The sequence below is a fragment of the Onychostoma macrolepis genome, chromosome 18 (genome assembly GCF_012432095.1).
Source record: "Onychostoma macrolepis isolate SWU-2019 chromosome 18, ASM1243209v1, whole genome shotgun sequence".
Lineage (NCBI taxonomy): Eukaryota > Metazoa > Chordata > Actinopteri > Cypriniformes > Cyprinidae > Onychostoma > Onychostoma macrolepis.
In genome coordinates, this window is record NC_081172.1 from 26,888,472 (window position 1) to 26,910,522 (window position 22,051).

At 36.0% G+C, this 22,051-nt stretch overlaps 1 protein-coding gene across 4 annotated transcripts in view; it reads right to left on the reverse strand.

The window, feature by feature from the left end:
* LOC131524270 (rho GTPase-activating protein 42) overlaps window positions 1–22,051 on the reverse strand; it is a 109,362-nt gene that overhangs the window by 64,750 nt on the left and 22,561 nt on the right. For all 4 annotated transcript variants that reach the window (XM_058751231.1, XM_058751233.1, XM_058751232.1 and 1 more), the window contains exon 2: window positions 16,650–16,745. In XM_058751231.1, the coding sequence (XP_058607214.1) occupies window positions 16,650–16,745 (96 nt within the window). The remainder of the gene's footprint in view (window positions 1–16,649; window positions 16,746–22,051) is intronic.

Sequence of the window (22,051 nt, forward strand, 5' to 3'; positions counted from 1 at the left end):
GCTCATTTCAAATTTGATGCCTGTTACAGGTCTCAAAAAAGTTGGCACAGGGGCAACAAAGGGCTGAAAAAGCAAGGGATTTTGAAAAGATTCAGCTGGGAGAACATCTAGCAACTAATTATGTTAATTGACATCAGGTCTGTAACATGATTAGCTATAAAAGGGATGTCTTAGAGAGGCAGAGTCTCTCAGAATTAAAGATGGGCAGAGGCTCTCCAATCTGTGAAAGAGTGCATAAAAAGATTGTGGAATACTTTAAAAACAACGTTCCTCAATGTCAGATTGCAAAGACTTTGCAAATCTCATCATCTACAGTGCATAGCATCATCAAAAGTTTCAGAGAAACTGGAGAAATCTCTGTGTGTAAGGGACAAGGCCGAAGTCCTTTGTTGGATGCCCGTGGTCTTCAGGCCATCAGATGACACTGCATCACTCATCGGCATGATTCTGTCATTGACATTACTAAATGGGCCCAGGAATACTTCCAGAAACCACTGTCGGTAAACACAATTCGCCATGCCATCTGCAGATGCCAACTAAAGCTCTATCATGCAAAAAGGATGTGAACATGGTCCAGAAGTGCCGTCATGTCCTGTGGGCCAAGGCTTATTTAAAATGGACTGTTTCAAAGTGGAAAAGTGTTCTATGGTCAGACGAGTCCAAATTTGACATTATTTGTGGAAATCACGGAAGCCGTGTCGTCCGGGATAAAGAGGAGGGAGACCTTCCAGCGTGTCATCAGAGTTCAGTTCAAAAGCCAGCATCGCTGATGGTATGGGGGTGCATAAGTGTATACGGTATGGGCAGCATGCATGTTTTGGAAGGCACTATGAATGCTGAAAGGTATATAGTATAAAGGTTTTAGAGCAACATATGCTCCCCTCCAGATGACATGTATTTCAGCAGGACAATGCAAAACTGCATACTGCAGCTATTACAACAGCATGGCTTCGTAGTGCTGAATTGCCTGCAGTCCAGATCTTTCACCTATAGAGAACATTTGGTGCATCATTATACGAAAAATACGTCAAAGATGACCACAAACTCTTCAGCAGCTAGAAACCTAAATCAGGCAAGAATGGGACCAAATTCCTACACCAAAACTCCAGAAACTCATAACCTCGATGCCCAGAAGTCTTCAAATTATTTTGAAAAGGGGAGATGCTACACCATGGTAAACATGCCCCCGTCCCAACTATTTTGAGACCTGTAGCAGGCATCAAATTTGAAATGAGCTCATTTTGTGCATAAAATTGCAAAATTTCTCAGTATAAACATTTATTATGTTATTTATTTTCTATTGTGAATAAAATATTGGCTCATGTGATTTGAAATTCCTTTAGTTTTCATTTTATTCAAATTTAAAAAAAACATCCCAACATTTACGGAATTCGGGTTGTATGATGAGTAGCGATATTGAATATTTTATCGCCAACAGATTTACCAAGCTGTCATTCAAACAGTATATATACAAATTTAAAAAAAAAAGGGAGAACACGCCTAAGCTGGATATAGGTCACAGCAGTCGGCTTAATTAAATAGCACAACAGGCAGGTAACACAGACTTTTAAGAAGGGATGGAAGTTTGCTTCAAATGATAGGCCAGGTAAATTAAATTATATTATCTTGCTGTATGTGTGTGTCGTTTTCTGACTAAAAGCAACCTAAAAGCCATTTTAAAACGGTTAAGCAAATAATAATAATAATAATAATAATAATAATAATAATTGGCAGGGATCCCCAAACCAATACAATTAGTGTTCCTCTTCTATTTTAAAACCCACAAGCTGCCACTGCCAGCAAGGGCTAACAAACGAAGCCCTGACCCAAGGGGCAACCGCTGCATTGAAGGTAGTTCAATCCCAAATAGGGGTGACCTGTGACCTGGAAATTACTTTAATTCCCACAGTCCCTGCTAAGTACTTGAGCTAAGTACTTAACCAAAAGGTTACACCAGAAACACTGAGCCTACAATTAGGCCCAATCCCATTTCTACCCCTTAGCCGTGTCTCGATTCCCTTTTGGTTGGAGGGGTAGGGGTAGGAGAAGGGCCAGATAGCTCTTCAAACAAAGATTTTTCGGGACCACACTACAAATGAAGGGGTATGAATTATCTCAGCATAAACCGGCTACAGCATCAACATGGCTGCCCGAGCGAACAAAAAGACACATAAATGTAAGCATTATTGGCATTAATAAAGATTTTAATGAAAAGTAATAATTTGTTGTATGTTACATTCAATCGTGAGTTCATGTTTACAGTCATGTTATTCAAAGAAATGTTTGCAAAAAATTTGCTAACGTCATATCATTACAGACTGCACGATAGTGCCACAACATATTTACATGACTGATCAGGGCGATAACCACCATAGACATTGTGAGGGCTAATACCCCCAATAATTAGAATTCGCTAAACTTTTTTCTCAAATACCTATTGCCAATTCGAGACAATTCGATTTGCAATGAGTGAGTTTACTTCAAAAACAGCGCTATACATCACTAGTTGTCCGCGACAAACAACGTTGATCTGCCATGGTACAAGTCCTTGCGAAAATTGAAAGAATGCCACCTTCTCCTGTTCTGTTGTCTCCTTTTTGTAGTTTTAAATAATGATTTAATGATTTGATATTTATTTGCTGCCATCACGGCTATGCTTCTCCGAAGAGGCACTTCTTCCTCGGCTTTTGCCGTGGTACTGCGGGTTACACAAGCAACATGCCCGTGGACACTGCAGACTAGCGGTCTGCATGTGTACTGCACGTAGACATGGACAACGACAAGAAGTATAAATGAAAACTTACGCATAGCCTATGGCGTAAAGACTACGGCATAGGTCCGACGCAGAAGTATAAATCAGCCTTAAAGGGATAGTTCACCCAAAAATGAAAATTCTGTCATCATTTACTCACCCTCAAGTAGTTCCAAACCTGTATGAATGTCTTTGTTCTGCTGAACACAAAGGAAGATATTCTGAAGAATGTGGGAAACAGAGCAGTTCTAGGGCACCATCGACTTCCATAGTATTTTTTTTTCCCTACTATGGAAGTCAATGGTGCCCCAAAACAGCCTGCTTACAAACTTTCTTCAAAATATCTTCCTTTGTGTTCGGTAGAACAAAGAAATTCATACAGGTTCGGAACTACTTGAAGGTGAGTAAATGATGACAGAATTTAAATTTGTGGGTGAACTATCCCTTTAAGGCTCTAATGCACACCAGTATAGTTGTGTGTATTGTAGGAGCTAGACGACGTGTAACGGTATAGTAGGGGTGTGCCAATTCTTAGGGGAACATTTTCACCCCTACCCCCTTGACACTCTGTTTCAAGGGACAAGGGGAAGGGGTATAAAATAGAATTTTAGTGTATTATGAGCTACATGGGAGAAAATGTTTATATATATATATATATATATATATACTTGCAAAATAGCAGGGTGTTCAAATACTTATTTTCCTCACTGTATATACATACATACACACACACAATAACATGTAGGAGTTTGAGCCCATTCCTTAGTGCAGAACCACTTAAACTCTGTGATGTTGGTGGGTTTCCTCCTATGAACTGCTTGCTTAGGTCCTTCCACAACATTTTAATTGGATTAAGGTCTGGACTTTGACTCAGCCATTCCAAAACATTAACTTTGTTCTTCTTTAACCATTTTTTGGTAGAATGACTTGTGTGCTTGGGGTTGTTGTCTTACAGATGTCCTCACGTTTTCCTTTAGAATTTGCTGGTATAATTTAGAATTCATTGTTCCATCAATGATGGCAGGCTGTCCTGGCCAAGACGCAGCAAAACAGGCCCAAGCCATGGTACCACCACTATGTTTCACAGATGGGATAAGATTTTTAAGCTGGAATGCAGTGTGTTCTTTTCTCCGAACATAACAGCTTCTCATTTAAACCAATAAGTTCTATTTTGGTTTCATCCATCCATTAAACCTTTCTCCAATAGCTTGTCCACATGATCTTTAGCAAGCAATTTTTTTTGGAGAACAGTGGCTTTCTTATTGCAACTCTGCCATGCACACCATGGTTGCTCAGTGTTCTCTTGATGGTGGGCTCATGAACATTAACATCAGCCAATGTGAGAAAGGCCTTTAGTTGCTTAGAAGTTACCCTGGGAACTTTTGCAACTTCGCAGACTATTACACGTTCTGCTTTGGAGTGATCTTTGTTGGTCGACCACTTCTCGGGAAGGTAACAGTGGTCTTGAATTTGTACACGATCTGTCTGACTGTGCATTTGTGGAGTCCAAACTCTTTAGAGATGATTTTGTAACCTTTTCTAGCCTGATGAGCAACATCAACTCTTTTTCTGAGGTCCTCAGTAATCTCCTTTGTTCGTGATATGATTCACTTCCACAAACATGATCAGACTTTGATAGATCCATGTTCTTTGAATAAAACAGGTCACGTACTGACATTTGATAGTCATTGCACTGACTGAAAACACCTCTGCACAGATGGACCTTAATTTCACCTTTAAATTAACTGCTAATCCAAGAGATTCACATACTTTTGCCACTCACAGATATGCAATATTAGATCATTTTCCTGAATAAATAAATGACAAAGAAAATATGTTTGTCTAATTTTTGATTGGGTTCTCTTTGTTATTTATATATATATATATATATATATATATATATATATATATATATATATATATATATATATATATAACCTTATTATATAGTCTATATTACCTTAAAGTCAAGTCTTTAGTAATGAAATGCACCGTAACACTGTTACTGCTCGAATAATTTCCATGCGCCAATTTGAAGTAGGCTACATTCATATATACGCTTTCAAACATTTCCGCATGTAGCGTGCCACAGTTGCCAGGTTTTTACAACAAAACTAGCCCAATTGTGTTTCGAGGGGGGTCCACGAGTAAAAAATAAAAATAAAAATAACGCATTCTGGAGGGTAAAATACACGTTTTTTGGAGGGGTTCCCCTGGTAAGATTCGCATTTCAGGGGCTAAATATCACATTGTTCGAGGCAAACCGCGGACTTGGCAACACTGTCTAAGCGTGCCAACTTGATGCTTCCTCTGAAGACTGCTTAGATGTGTTCGACTTGAAGCAGCGCTGCTAGACCTATCGGTGTGTGTCAAAGTACTGTGAGAGCTTTAAGAGAGCGGTGGACGTCTTCTTGTGCTTTCTCTCGCCGTACTTTGATGCCATACATCGATCGGTCGTCAAGCCGAACACACCTCTTTACTCTCGCGTGTCACGTGACAATGTAATCGCAACCTCTGCGGTTGAAAATTCGCGTTATTTTAAAATTCATATCTCGGTATTTTTTGGCTGATGTGCCGTATATACGGTATATATCTCGGTATTTTGTATTTGGATTAAACAAATAAAGTGAATGTAAGCATGAAGGCATATATTATGTGCAAAAAGGGTTCAAATCACATTACATTCTAACATTGCAATCTGAAAAAAAATATAATGCTTTTAAAGCAGAAGTTAAATTTACTACACTAAAAATGAAAATAATAAAAAAGCACAGACTAATTGAGTAAAAAGGCTATTTTGATTACCCCATTACACTTTACAGTTAGTGCTATCATACAAATACACTTACTTGTCGGTTTAAAATTCTACATATGTCACATTTATTTTCCAACTACAAATATTTCAGCAAAATGTATATTTTAGTCAGTCATTGCGCTCTTATTTCATTGAGCTCCGTCTGTTTGGCGCGCTCGTTCTAAATGGTCTGTGAAGTTTAGCGGAGAATCGCAAAGCAAAAGCTCACGCACTTCTGACTGCAAAATGGAAATATTTCCATGGCTTTCTAACATTTACAGATGGAGAATATACCTGTGAAATGTAAGTTATGCGTTAAGGACAACAGCACGTCTCTGTCAGCGACACATGCAGCCTTTCTGTCAGAGCCTCTTTAAACTGAAACTATAAAGTATTGGCTACTATATCTTACGATTTTTTTAAAGCCCTTCATATAAAGCCTGATACATGTAGAACAAATTGTATTATGCACTTTCTCCGCAGCAGTTCAGTCTGTGTCCTCCCTAGATATTTTTTCAGATGCGCTTGTATCAACCTACTTATATCGATATTAACGGTATTGCTTCATACCGTATCGCTTATAAAGAATATATCGATATATCGTACAAACTCGATATACCGCCCAGCCCTATTCAGCCCTAATTGGCACTACCCTCTTTCTCTTGCTGTAACACAATGGCAGCTTGCGATTGCTCAGAACGGCGTCTGTGAGCCACTGATGGCTTCATCACTTCATTTAAACAGGCTGTGGATGAGGGACAGCTGCTGTCTCTGCCTGGATGGACTTTACCTCCATTTGAGCTTGGACACTTGGTCAAGTTCAGCTTGCCAACTCTATAAACACAATTATCAAACCATCAGTCCAGATAGCCTGTCCACTCTCTTTGTGTCCATTTGCGCTCCTTGGCTTTTAGCAACTATGGACAGCTGAACGCAAGACTGCCATGTCCCAGAAGACTCCAAAAACACCACCGACTCCAGACATGCACACAACACGCTCACTGTTAGGGCTGGGCAATATTATTTTTCAAGCTATAGTGATAATTTCTTTTGATGATTAATTAAAGAGGACCTATTAAATGTAATATGCAATAAACAAACAGACAACCAAACAAACAAACAAACAAATAAATAAATACTTTAGAATTTTTCACAATGTAAAAATAGATGAAAGAGCAGTATTTACCTATATATTATATTTTAAGATTTTAATACATAGAAAATGCCACACATGCTTTAGCACAACAATGTAAACAAATGTAGTCAATGAAATGGACAATGTGAACTGATTCACAGATATGAACAAACCACACCAACTTTAAAAACAAGGAATGATTGTGAAACCCGTTTAATGACAGTCTTTAGGGACTTTAATGGCCAATTTAAACATGGCAATATTAATAGTTATGACTGATTGATGGATTTATTTATTTATTTTAATATTATTATTATTATTTTGGTTACAAATATTGTCAATTATTATTTCATATATTTCCCATCCCTACTCTCGCTCTGCGTGTGTGTGTGTGTGTGTGTGTGTGTGTGTATGTTCATGTGAATGTACTTACCAATAGTTTTGGTGGCAAAATTAACCCCAATGTGATCCTACATTTAAATATTATTTTTTGTTTTGTTTGTTTTTTTAAATGAAAATGAAAATTACAAAAAAAAAAAAAAGATTGATTGATTGAAAAATAATTGATTGATTGACTGACTGACTGATTGATTTTATTTATTATTTGTTTTATTTATTTTTTGTTACAAAAACTGTCAATTAATATTTAATATATTTCCCATCCATAATCACTGCGTATGTGTTCATGTTTATGTACTTACCAATAGTTTTGGTGACAAAATTGACCCCAAAGTGATCCTACATTTAGATTTACTTTTTTTACTTTTTTTTTTTAATGAAAATTAAAATAGAAAAAAAAAAGAGATAGATAGATAGATAGATAGATAGATAGATAGATAGATAGATAGATAGACAGACAGATAGACAGATAGATAGATAAACATATTAGTTATTATTTATTCATTCGTACATTCATTCATTTATTCAAATATCTTCAAATCTGATAAAACCTTCCTTTGGGGGAATTTATTAATACCTTCATTTGGAATTTAGAAAAAAAGCGTTAAAATGATATAAATAAAAAAAACAAACAAATAAATTAGAGTTGTACTCATAGAGAAACAAATAGAAATCGTGTATTTATTTATCAGACAGTTATTGCAAGAATGAGAAACTACGAAAAGATAAAAAGATGAGAACATAAAACGAGAGTGAGAGAGTGAGAGAGATTTGATGTGGAAGATAAGAGCAGAAGCTGTGGATAAATGTCTCTGTTGAACTATATGAGGTACTTAAGGCAGGATGTAGCGGCTAAAAGGGGTTAGAGCGTATGTATCATTCACAGGTTAATAGAGAGAATGACAGAAGTGATGAGTCATTCTGTGAAATGGGCTTTTGGCTCAGGACTGAAGAGATCTGACGTACATACATTTGAGAAGGACTGATGAGAGAGGCAGACAAGGAATCGCCCTCTCATTTAAAAACCCCTAATGCACCATCCATAAATCAAGACCGGTCGCACACGACTGTGCTTCAACAAGACATTGCTTTAAAACCTCATGAAATCACTTGATAAGTATTTTTACTTGCAATATTTTCTATTGAAACAGGAAGCTTAGGCAAGACGGTTCTTTCTTTTTTTTTCAATTTTATTTGATTAATTAATTATTTTTTTAATAGCTAGGCTTTAGTTACATCATAACCATGTTTTTTGTCTATTAAAACACTTGAACACAATTTCTACAATGAGCAGATTTCTCATTTTTGTATTAAGAATCATTTTGATATAAAACATGGTGAAACCTGCAAGGTCAATAATCCTCATAAAAATATCTAATTTGACCAGTCTGATGAAAATTAAAAGAAAAATAATAATAATCTAGAAAATAACTATTCAAGTAGTAAGGAAAATGTGGCATACATTTTTACTTAAGGGTTACACCAAATAAAATTGATATTTAATATATAATATTCTATTAATTCTACACATGAAATTTATATTTATTATATAAAACTGATATTTGTAAATGTACTAAAGTACTGATTCAAAGAAAATATGGTATTATTATTTTTAGATTCAATATATAATTTTATATTCATTCTATCTATTAAACATATGTTTAATAGATAAATGAAATTTGGAAATAAAAATATGAACTTTTATCTTGAAAAATTATTTAAAACATTCTTGTAAATAATAATTCAAGAAAATGTTTAATTATTATTATTTATTTTTTATAAATATTTTAGTAATGGATGGTTACACCACATGACAATTTTAGACTCATTTTATACAGTTTCCTACAATGTCATTCTACAAATTGACATCATGACAAAATATCTCTGTTAAGACAATGGGAAAGTCAGAGCCCCGAAGAGCAACAAAGAGAGAAAAGGTCAGAAAGTATGAGCGGCAACAGTCATCTGCCCATCACGGTTGAAGAGAAACAGTCTTGTACTTTTAGGACAATTAATATTTCTATAGCTACATCAATCTTTCTGTGAGATTGATTTCAGGATAACTGGTGTGGATTGTGAATGTCACAGCAGGAAGTCATGGAATGAAATCGATAGGAGGTCAGGTGACCCTGTCTGTACTCCCAGACAGACTGCTGATGCGACGCAGACTGCTTGGAGCTTCAAAGTAGATTGCAGCTCAGCTACATCAAGATTCTAGTCCCACAGCACACGAGGGGTCCGGTCAAGTCACTCCGAAAGCTCACTTTCATTGATGACCAGATTGATTCCACAAGACAATTACATTTTTCTTCAGTGAGTGTAATCTTACCCTTTTAGAGCTGGGACACTATGAGAGCACAACAGAAACACCAGACACTTTGAAAACTTTCCATGAAGACATAGATAGATGAGAACTTTTTACTACTGGTCAACTGATTTGGCGTTTCAATGATCGATACCAACGACAACATTAACTAGAAGGCAAAGAATAACTGTTGGCTCGATATATAATTGGTATTTTTTTAAAGTTGTGAATTTATAAATAAAGTTTGTATTTTATTTAAATAATAATAATAATATTTTATTTAAAAATTATATAACAAATATGCTTGATCATAGGCTGGCGATTTTGTGGTATTCTGATACTCAATCTTTATTGTCTTGAAACTTTGAATGATATGCTTCATATTATATGAATGGAGGGTATATGTTCTTCTGAGCCCAACTCATATTGTACATTTCAAACTATGTGGCAGCACTTTTTGTATTTCCTTAAGTCTGCACAATGAACTCTTATGTAAAGTTCTCCCCATAACAAATATTTTAACCTTTTCCCCCTATATTTTGCCTATGCAAGCCCTATTTTGTTATTATTATTGTTTATGCTTTGTTTATACTCCTTGCTTTGTTAAAGTAATTAAGTAAACTAATATACAATACTAATACAGTGTGTGTGTGTGTGTGTGCGCGTTTTTGTGAAAAGTCAGGACATAGATTTGTATAATGACAAAGGTATGACATAGGTAGACTATGGTAGAAGGTGACTTTTCAGGACATTGGCCCATGTCCCCACTTTTCAAAACGCTTATAAATCATACAGAGTGAGGTTTTTTGGGGGAAAGTTGAAATGAACAGTCTCCTGTGCACCCCTCTCCTGGGGTAGGTTTAGGTGTAGGGTTGGTGTAGGGCAATAGCACATACAGTAAGTACAGTATAAAAACCATTACTCCTATGGAATGTCCCCACTTTTCACAAAAATGAACATGTGTGTGTGTGTGTGTGCACGTTTTTGTAACAAATGAGGACATAAATTTATATAATGACAAGGGTATAACATAGGTAGGTATTACAAGGAGAAGGTGACTTTTCAGGACATTACCCCATGTCCCCACTTTTCAAAACGCTTATAAATCACAGAGAATGGAGTCTCCACTTTTCACAAAAACAATCGTGTGTGTGTGTGTGTGTGTGTGTGTAAACTAACACACACACACACACACACACACACATATATGGGCTATTTTACAGAATTGGTGCAAACTGCTGTCCAACAAACAAAAAACACATTTAAAAAGCATTTAAGTATTCAAATTTTAACTGTTTATTAAGATCCTTCTATTATCTATTGAAACCCACAATAATATTTAAAATATTAGTAAGCTTAATATATATTAACATACAGTATATTATCAATTCATTGGGTAATTTCAATTGGGAGGTGGCTATCACGAACCCTAACCCCTAAATTTCAACTTATGAAAATGATATTGAAATAATTTTTTTGTATTTTTTTCCATTGTTGCTTTTAAACGTATCTTTTTGATTATTTTAAAAAGTAGAATTCCAAAAAATATTTATTTTATATTTTCTTTGTAAATTATGAAACTTTATTTAACAAAAAGTGTCCCGAATTTTTCATGTCACTACTGAAACAGTGTATGTTTTAGTCCATTGGCTGAGACTGATTTTAACCACACCCCTAAATTTATGATCAGGAAATATTCCTGTGTCCCCCTCTCTCTCATAACTACATGGTGAGTAGATTTTTGAGGTAAATGTGTTCAAAATTCGGAGAAATCTGTGTGTAACTATAAGGAACGTCACTACCGGACAACTTTTTTCTGAATTAAGCACACTTTTTGGGGAGTTATTCCATAACATTTAATTTTTATATGTGTACACCTGTTCAGAAGTGTGCTACCTAACCATGTGCTGATTAGCATCTTTGACCTAGGTTCAAAAGTATCTAAAATTGTCACTACCGAAACATTATTTGGTGGCGTTTCAGGAGTGACATCTTTGTTTTTTTGGGTGTTATTCCATAAAATTGACACTACCAAAACAGTCACATGTCATCATTGTTTCAGTAGTGACAAAAGGGAACACATAATCCTCATATTTGGGGAAAAAATAAAAAAAATTAAAAAATTGTAGTACAGTTATGTATTTTAGTATGTTTAAGTAGTGTTTTATTACACAAGTTAAAATGTGATGCGGTTGCTACCAAAGCATTACTGTCACTACCGAAAATGCAGTCACTACCGAAACATGAGATGTTTTGTAAAAAATAAAATACACTGAATTATTAACTAAGATGTTATGATAGTTTTTGGTTCAATGTATATTCAAACTAATGAATCCTTAACTTTGAAATCAGTATGCGTTTTGCCTTTTATACAATTTTTTTTATATAAGTTTAATATTAAAAATTGGTGTATTAAATATATTTTAAATACATATATTATATATTAAAATGTTTAATAATTCATTTTTCATACATTATTTTGTTTAGTTCAGATTCGTGGGAGAAACATGATCTCTATTTAAAAAAAATAAAATAAAAATCTGGATTATCAATCGTGCAGCTCTAACATATATATATTAGTGGGGGAAATTATTCGATCCCCTGCTGATTTTGTACATTTGCCCACTGACAAAGAAATGATCAGTCTATAATTTTAATGGTAGGTTTATTTGAACAGTGAGAGACAGAATAGCAGCAAAAAAATCAAGAAAATTATAAATTGATTTGCATTTTAATAAGTCAAATAAGTATTTTACCCCTTCACAAAACATGACTTAGTACTTGGTGGCAAAACCCTTGTTGGCAATCACAGAGGTCAGACGTTTCTTGCAGTTGGCCACCAGGTTTGCAAACGTGCTGTCAAACGATTAATACCGATTAATCACATCCAAAATAAACGTTTTTGTTTACATAATATATCTGTGTGTACTGTGTTTATTTATTATGTATATATTAGTGTTGTCAAAAGACCCGGTACTTCGGTACCAAGTCGGTACTAAAAAACATCACGGTACAAGGTTTTTTTAAGTACCGGTGGTACGGAGTATCCGGTCAACCCAGTTCTTGACGCGTACGGCCGTATGATTTCCGCAATGCAGAAAACACGGACGGAATCTCGGAATCCAGTTAGAAAAACGGAATTTACAGTTTAGCACGGAATGTCACGGAATTTGTCAAAGTTTGGATGAATTAATCAAAAGTAGGTCATTACACTTAAATCAAAGCGCGACATGGACAAGTATCTGTAAATATTAAGCCGCAAAAGTCAATTCAGATATGAATCCCGCATGTTCTCCGAGTCTCTATGTGAATGGCAGAGACGCACGTTTTTTTTTTTTTACTACACACACTGAAGCGTGCGGTGATTTCAGCATCTGCCGTCTCAATGAGGACATAAATACATAAACAACATCATGACACTTCACGAGCATTTAACCGTTTCATTTGAGTAAAACCAGCGTCATATCATATAGCTACACACAGAAATGTATAGGTATTCACGGCAACCCGTCAAAATAAAAGTGTATCTTAAAGACATCGTGCCAGTAATGGACAGTAATAAAATATATTACTATTATTTAGTAGAATGTATGTGATACTATTACTACTGTTAAAAAAAAAATTATATTTGTTTTTAAAGAAATAATCACACAATATTTCTTCCATATTTTTATTTTAATAGTAAATCCCCTTTATTTACCAAAAATAAAATTAATTAATTAATTAAAAGGCAAATTAAATTTTGGTGAAACTTCACTGTTTACTGTTTTTCATACTTTTCTTACTCGCGGAAAAACTTGAAACACAATTTAAATAAGTATAAAGAATGGCATTGATTTTTGTACATTTTATTTTTGTTTGACTTTATTATTAAAAATAGTGTTATGGTACGAAATTGGTACCGAGAACCGTGGATTTTCACTTGGTACCGTGACAACACTAGTATATATAAATACACACACACATACAGTATATAGTTTGAAAATATTTACATGTATATACATTTATATATTTATATTATTATATTTTATATTATATATAAATATATTTAATATATAAACATAACATTTTTCATAAATATTTACATGCATGTGTTTGTATTTATATATACATAAATATACACAGTACACACTCATTTATTATGTAAACAAAAACTTTTATTTTGGATGCGATTAATCGTGATTAATTGTTTGACAGCACTAATATATATATATATATATATATTGGAGTATTATATGGAGTAATATATAAGTATTGTAGTGCCTACCATTTTTGTTCACAATATGTAAAGGACTTTGAACAAAATGCTGGATTCATGTCAAGAGATGGCATTAACATGCAGCCACAGGTTTCATCAACATTCACTTGTCCATGGAATGCAAACCAAAATCATCTGCGACATTACACATGTAAATCAATAGCCGTAGCCCTATCATTTCCTACCTATCAACGTTTCTGTCCATTAAAGCGGTCCATTAGCTAAACATCCGTAAAGATGCCTTTGTGCTGCTACCTCCCAAAACATCCCCGCTGTGGCCGGCTCACCCAACATTCCTTTTAATCATACAAATAGGGGGAAAACTGCAAAAATTCACCCCATTCCTATTTGGCGACCAGACGGGGATAGAAAAAAGCCAAGTTGAACTCCATTATGAGCTTGCTTTACCACACCTCAACACATTTAATTAGATTTTTCCCCATCAGATTGCTTGGGAAAAGAAGAGGAAAAGGTAGCAGGCTAAATGACAGGTTGCTTGTGCGATTCAGAGTACCGAAAAACTGGAAGCCAACTGTTAGATGCAGATGGTCTGAGTGTCAAGCCAGCACACAATGCACAGAGCAGGACAGGAAGATAATAAACAAAGTAATGACACATAAGGAGAGAACGCAGGAATGAGAGAAGGATAGAAAGAGATGAATGGCTGCATAAAGAGACAGAACAGAATGAGTGATCAACCCATCAGGGTGTATGAACTCTCAGCACATCTGCTCAGTGCCCACCGAGGGTGAGCGGTCTGCATTTTCCTTAATCTCTGACACAAATCACAATTAGTTACTCTGATCTCTTAAAGGGCTGAGTTGAGACCTTTTTGTCTGGAATGTAAGCAAATCAATACAATACATTATGCATGCTGGGCAGGCAATCTCACTGAGACCTGCCTTGAGCTGTTGAGCTAAATCTGGACTGGGACAGGATATCAGCATGCCCGATGCTTGCTTTCATACAAGAATGCATTTACTAATCAAAACGATGAATTGTAAGTCCTTCTGTTACTGCTCACATGCTAAAGATTGTAATCAATAGCCAAAAGGCAAAGAGTCGGAGTGGAAGAAAAAAGAGCCTAGAAATCCGTCTATGTGACTCTTCCAAGGAACTCATATGGAATTTCCAGGGATAGGTCTTGATTAAAATGACAATCCCAGCCATCTGGGACAGTGTGCGGGACATTTGGGATCAAGGAAGGAAACTATTGCTCAGAACATTAGGAGAAGTTTCCATTAAGATGATCTTAGAATGGTTAAGCAGATCGTCTCTAATGGGTTTGAAGGAACATTTTATCGCTCAGAAGTTGCTCTTTCATAGCTTAGGCGAGTTAATGGACTTCTTGGTTAGGAATCAACTTTCTCAGATGTTCTGCTAAAACTCCTCATGAGGAATAAAAATAGACAAATGAGACAACTGTTGACGTACAGTAAGAGTTTAGAGAAAAAAAGTGTGGACAGCATAGCCCTTATACGTAATTCAGTCTTGAATCTAATATTTGATTCAAATATTTGGATTTGATGAGAAAAGGTCTGATCGTCTGTTTGCATTGGAAAGGTTACTTTGGAAACGTAACCGGTTACAGATTACAAATGACCCTTTTTGAAATGTAATAAGTAGTGTAACTTTTTCAATTACTTAATGTAACTGAATACATTTGATTACTTAATTACTTGATACTTGATTACTCTAAATTTCTCATTATTCATTTTCAAGCATTTAAACCAGGAAGGGCTAATCTTACAGTAGTACTCAACACTGATTACTGTAAGACTTTCAAAATCCTTCATCACTTAAATTAAGATTATAAAAAATAACTTTAAAGGACAGCCACCACAAAATCAGACTTTAGCACCTCTTTTTGCCTTGAGATCATTGTGAGGTTAAATACTGATTTAAAATCATAACAAGATTATGCATATCAAGATTAGCTGTGCATATCTAGGAATCACTGGCATCTAACAATGCCTAGAAAAAAAAAAAAAAAAACTTAAAACTTTAGTTTTAGTCTTAAAACCTTAATATTAAAAAATAAAGCAACTACAATGCAAGTTATCGAGTAAGAATCCTATTCTGTGTCCAAAGCTGAAACATTGGTGTCTCATATCTTAGAGCAGTCAGTGAAATCTGGGAAAGAAATCTATTAAATCTCTGTCTGTCTGTCTGTGTGTGTGTGTGTGTGTGTGTGTGTGTGTGTGTGTGTGTGTGAGAATATTCAAATGTAACCCCCTTTGTAAACATTTTTATAAGTAATTGTAATTTAATTACACTTTTTTCCCCCCTAAATTAAATTACGTAACTCTGTTACATGTAAGTAGTTACTCCGCAACACTGAAATTCACATAAACAACAGTGTTTATGTGAATACTCTCCAAGGTGGAGACCCTTTAACTAATTGAGTTTGAGTGGGAGATGTTTATTAATCATAAAATTTCTTTTTTCTAACTTTCATGTTATACATGACATAAATTTGTCTGTACTCTGAAAAATTTCCAGTCCAAAATGTATGAGTCAAGTCTGACAACAAGTCCACACAAGTCAGTCTGAGTGTGAGTCCCAAGTCCAAGTTCCCGAACTCTCCTTTTTACAGCAGTCTTGTTACATGATTTGACTGGTTTGGATGCTAAGTTTGGGACTTTATGGAGAGTAGAAAACGCACCGCTGTAATGGAAAGGAAAACAATGTGGCACAATAATCGTTTTCACAATTGCTGCAAGCCAAAATCTAAATCAAACAAAAAATCGATTAATCGCACAGCCCTAGTTCGAGTGATTAATGAGATATCTTCTGAAGCTCCATGAGGTCTTTTTGTCTTGACAACATTTAAGCAGGAGACTTCAGCAAATGTTTGCATTTGCTCTCCATTTATTCTAATTGCTGTCTAGGAGACAGAATTGAGATATTAAAGGAATCTCATTTGTGATTTGTCATATATATCTACGAGACTGAATCGGTATTAGAAGTAGCAGACCTCAAATCAGCCGTTTACCCCACACTTACCAATGTTGACTTCGTCATCCGTTTCTGCGTCACCAATACACTCAAACTGGAACTCCTGTAACGACAGGGAGAACTTCTGCACGGCTGCCGAGAGGTCTGCAACAAAGAAAAAGAGATTTGAACCATGAAATGTATGTATCTCCTGCAGAACAATTTAACAGAACTAACATGGTGCATAAAATATCTTAAGCTATGACATTCAATCAAAGACTTTACAAACACATGAAAGCCAACTAAGAATAAAAATCAAACCAAAATCAAAGCCACTTGAGTCAAAGGTGTCTCCTCTTTTCAACACAACCTTATAGGAGTCTGTATAAAAAGGCAAATACATAATCTTCACTCCCTGCTGAGAGTAAATGAGTTCTCATTTGGAGTGCTAAATGTACATCTCAGTCATCAAGAGTGGGTGGAAAGGACTTGAGCAGGAAATGCTAAGCAACTCGATCAAAAACGGTAATGAGACTGCAGAGAAAAGCCATTTCATCATGCCTTAAAAGAGGTGATAGACCCGACTGCTCCACCAAATACCAACAAAAGCTCTCTGACAAAGAAAACTCTGAAAAGGTTTCTCATTACTTTTTCCTTAATCTTCTATTTGGAAAAAGGCAGGATTGGAAAATGGCTCTTTCAAGCTTAAGAGCATAAGATTTGTCAAGTGAGCAATATGTAGGCATTCACAATGTGGCAGGGAGGAATACTAACTTTGCACTTTTGACTGTTGTTTTGGTAAATTTTTCATTGACCATCTATCAAGAAAGGCCATGAGGATGAATTGTAATGCTTATTAGATAGACCAGCATTAATATACAAACTGACACTGATCTGCCACAAGGGTGGCTTGTAATTCCAGAAAGATCAAAAGTTGATTCCATACAATTCACAATCCTATGGCTGCTTTGCTGTTAATTTCAATTTAAGTGGGGCCTTATGGATCGCTTTGTTCAAATTTATCAATAGCATTAACACTGAACACTGAAAAACAGCAGAGAGGTCTGAAAAGAGAACATAAGGTTATAGTTGAGGCCATATTTCCTCGTAATTTGTACTTGATGACTTTAATTTTCTTCCATTTCTGCTTTTTGTGCACCATACAGTTGCATAAATTTGTGCTCATTTTCTGCCCACTTTTTGACCTAACAAGGTCAAGAGCAGACAGAAATAACATTTCTGTAACTTCTGGCTTTTTGAATCTCACATATCAAACATGCATGCAGAATGCAGAGTTCAGGGAGGAACACTGCAATCTCACTTATAGTAAACACTGGAACATTCCACTTACAGGGTTCAATTCTAATGGCTACAGATTCTATGTGGATAAATTAGCCATGATTCCTAACTAAAGAAAACATTGCAGCAAAGGGCAACAGGATGTGATGTGATTTTTCCCACATTCCATAAAAACAACAGCACATCATCCACTTCTGGATGAGGTTGCAAACAGGATGTAGGATGAAATTTGATAACAGTATATGAGAAAGCAAAATGAAAATCAATTAAAATGCAAAGAAAAACTAGCAATGCTAAGTTTGTAAAAAACAAACAAAAAACAAACAAACAAAAAACTTTATAATGTGTCGATGGATGTTCGAAACGTGACATGTTATTGAAATCTGCATTGAATTTTCATTTTTCAGTTATGAAATAAATTAAAAGGGGTCATATGATTCGATTTCATGGTTTCCTTTGTCTTTGGAGTGTTACAAGCTGTTTGTGTATAAATAAGATCTGTAAAGTTGCAAAGATTAAAGTCTCAAAGCCAAAGAGATATTCTTTATAAAAGTTAAGACTCTGCCACGCCTTCCTAAAACGGCTCGTTCAAACACCCCCCCCACATGTCTACGTCACTGTATAGAGATTTGCATAACACCGCCCAAACGTATATGCAATGAAAGGCGGTGTAACTTTTATTCTCGCTGTAGTGCCACTGCCATGTCGTGAAGACGCTGTGTTTCGTTGTGAAAGCAAAAGTACTTTGTTTGACCTTCCAAATGAGTACACAACTAGAAATCAGTGGTTAAGTTATATTTACAACACTGTTCCAGAACAGTACAATGCAAATATTCAAGTGTGTACTCATTTATAGTGGGTTTTATTGTTTTAGTCTCATCGCGCAGGGACACGGCATCACAATACGGTAAGGGACATAACATTTCCGTCACACGCTTGAGGTATTCAGCCAATCACAACCCAGTGAATAGCTGGCCAATCAGACCACACCTCACTTCTCAGAACGATGAGCTTTGTAAAAATCGGCGCGTTTCAGAAAGACGGAGCACAGAGGAGCAACAATAATGTACAGTATGTGGAAAATAATGTGTTTTTTGAACCTCGAACCACGTAAACACATTGCATTACACCAAATACACAAAATGATGTTCTTTTCACCAACATCATATGACCCCTTTAACACTTTCAGAAGGCATTAACTGTGTTGAATCTTTTGAATTCTGAATTAAATTTCTCTTCATGTCATTCCAATTCAACATCTTATGTGGTGTGGCCAATTCAAATAAAATTCATGATTTGAAAGGGAGCTAAAATTTAAAAGGGATAATTCACACCAAAACTAATCATTTACTCACCCTCAAGTAGTTCCAAACCTGTATGAGTTTGTATCTTCTGCTGAACACAAAATATGATACTTTGAAGAACATGGGTAACCAAACAGTCGCTGATCTCCTTTGACTTTCATAGTATGGAAAACAATAATAAATAAATAAAAAATACTATGAAAGTTAATTGGGACCAGTTTTGCCCAAACGTGACAGCAACAAACTAAACCCCTCATAACACCTTAGTAACTGCGGAGCAGTGCCCTGGAAACCATGCACAACACAAGAAAATGCTTAAGCCTAGTCATAGCTTCTAACTGAGATAAACACAGGAATTTAATCCAGCATCAGGTTTTATCTGTGGCCTTATGCGTCACCCAAGCACTGAGACCGCATAACAAGGTTATCCACCGATGTGTTGAGTGAGCATGTATATCATCTCATGCCATGCACCAGCTCTGAGACTCCAGGGTGCTGGTCAATAATCTGTTTGAGATGCGAGTCTGCTCAGTCAAGCTGAATGAGCCCCATCAATAATGCAGCGCCCTTCACCTCTCGTACCGACAGACAGCATCACCACTACAGCGCTGATCCACAACCACAGTACTTTCCTAAAACCTTCACGGAGAGCATTAATGTCTAAAAGGCCTGCCTTTACACAAGATCAGAGGTTGAATAAAATGGAAGTGGATGTCTTGAAGGGGAGAAGGGGGAGGACACCTGCTGCTGTCCAATCGGAAACACCTGGAAAAATCACACCTCTGCCACTGAGGTCTCCCTAGTGGGCATTTTGCTTCCTTTTCCCTCCTGTATTACCTCAGCTCTCCAAACTGTCTCTTTATCTCTATAGGTAATGGCTTGTAGATCTGCTGTCCATCTCCACAGAGCTGTCACTTTGAGCTGCTGTCGTTTCTTCCTCTCGCCCATTAAGTGTAGAACATGCCATCCATCACAACATGCCGCCTTCATACCTTCAGGGAATCGCTGAGCTGGGATTTGTAAATGGGGTGTTCTTGGCTCTGTTTCAAACCTCAGTGAGCTGCCTCACTGCCTACTGTTTACATACAGTAAGCAGTTGCTTTCTAAGTCAGCATCCTAATCTAAATAGAATATGTTAAGAGATTGATAGTTAATAGTCTTTAATGTGTAGAGATTGAGCAATAATGGCTTTACTGATATTTTTCTCAGACATCTTTTTTTTGTTGTTGGAAATTGGATATCAGAACCATACTTAAAGGGATTAATTACTCACCCTCATGTCGTTCCAAGCCTGTAAGACCTTCGTTCATCTTTGGAACACAAATTAAGATATGTTTGATGAATTCCGAGAGCTCTCTGACCCTCTCATAGACAGTACATACGTTGCTTACATATGTGATACTCTCCAAAATGGTGCCAGGGTGACGCACAGGAGACGAATTGTTGAATAAAGTCGTTATTTTTGTTTTCTTTGCGTCAAAAAAGTATTCTTGTAGCTTCGTAAAATCACGATTGAATCACTGATGTCACATGGATTATTATAATGATGTCCTTACTAAGTTTCTGGACCTTGATCGTGTTAGGATCCTTGCTGTCTATGGGAGGGTCAGAGAGCTCTCGGAATTCATCAAAAATATCTCAATTTGTGTTCCGAAGATGAACGAAGGTCTTACAGGTTTGGAAAGACATGAGGGTAAGTAATTAATGACAGAATGACTGCCTTAGATCTTGACCCATACTAGTAATTTTCTGAGGAGCCTAATTTAACTTGAGCTTTTTCAACAGCCTTTGTGTCAGAAGCACACCCATGATGCCGAAAGATGTTCCCTAGGTAGGCATCTCAATAGGTTTTGGAACACAGCTCTTGATTTAGACATCTGGTGTAATGAACACACTGCCAAGAGTAACACTAGCTGTTCTCACCACTGCATGATGGGACATATGCCAGTAAGAACGAGTACAAGATTTTACGTAATTGCATAAGTTCACACTGGGTTTTAATAATAAATCAGTAAGAATAAGATAGAATACTGGATTCAAGAAGGATGACAGAGCAGTGTGAGCTGTCACAAAGCATCACACACTCAAACTGACTCGCAAAAGCTGCAAGTGGTCATAGAACCAGCTGGAACCACTCCCTATAACACACATACTAAGAGACACTATGTGTCATTACCTCCCAAGTTTCAGGGGTAGAACAGAAAAAAAACAAAAAAAAACATTCCCTTACAAGACAATACAAGCTCAAAGGGCAAAACTAGATAGCAGCAGAGAAGCATGTTCAGAGGACATTTCTTAAAAGGTCACATATATCCACCCTGCTGCCTCTCAGACCTTGCAAGATTTATTTTCTTTTTCTTGCTACTTCATTTTCTCTCTCTTACATTCACTCTCATTTAACTTTAAAGAAATAGTTCACTCAAAACGGAAAATTCAGTCATTATTTACTCGCTCTCATGTCATTTCAAACTCATATGGTAATTTTTCATTTTTGTGGAACAGAGAATTTTGGAAAAATCTTCACTTGCTTCTTTCATACAATATTCATAGACTAGTCTCTTCTGATGCCGTAATATCTATTTGTTTGAGGAACAGCCCAAAAAGAAAGTACTTGTTCAGAAATATACAAAAATATATCATGGTTGTGATAGGAGTTCATCATATGGCCTCAGAAGACTTGGAATATAACACATGGATGCCATACTACTTTAATGGTGCTTTTTTTGTCCTTTTTTTGGAGCTTGACAGACTTGTCACTGCGAACTGTCACTGTATGGAGAAAAAAAATAAAAAATAAAAAAAAAGAGTTGTGTGAAAATCTCTTTGTATTCTACAAAAAATAACAGCACAAGCACTTGGAATAACATG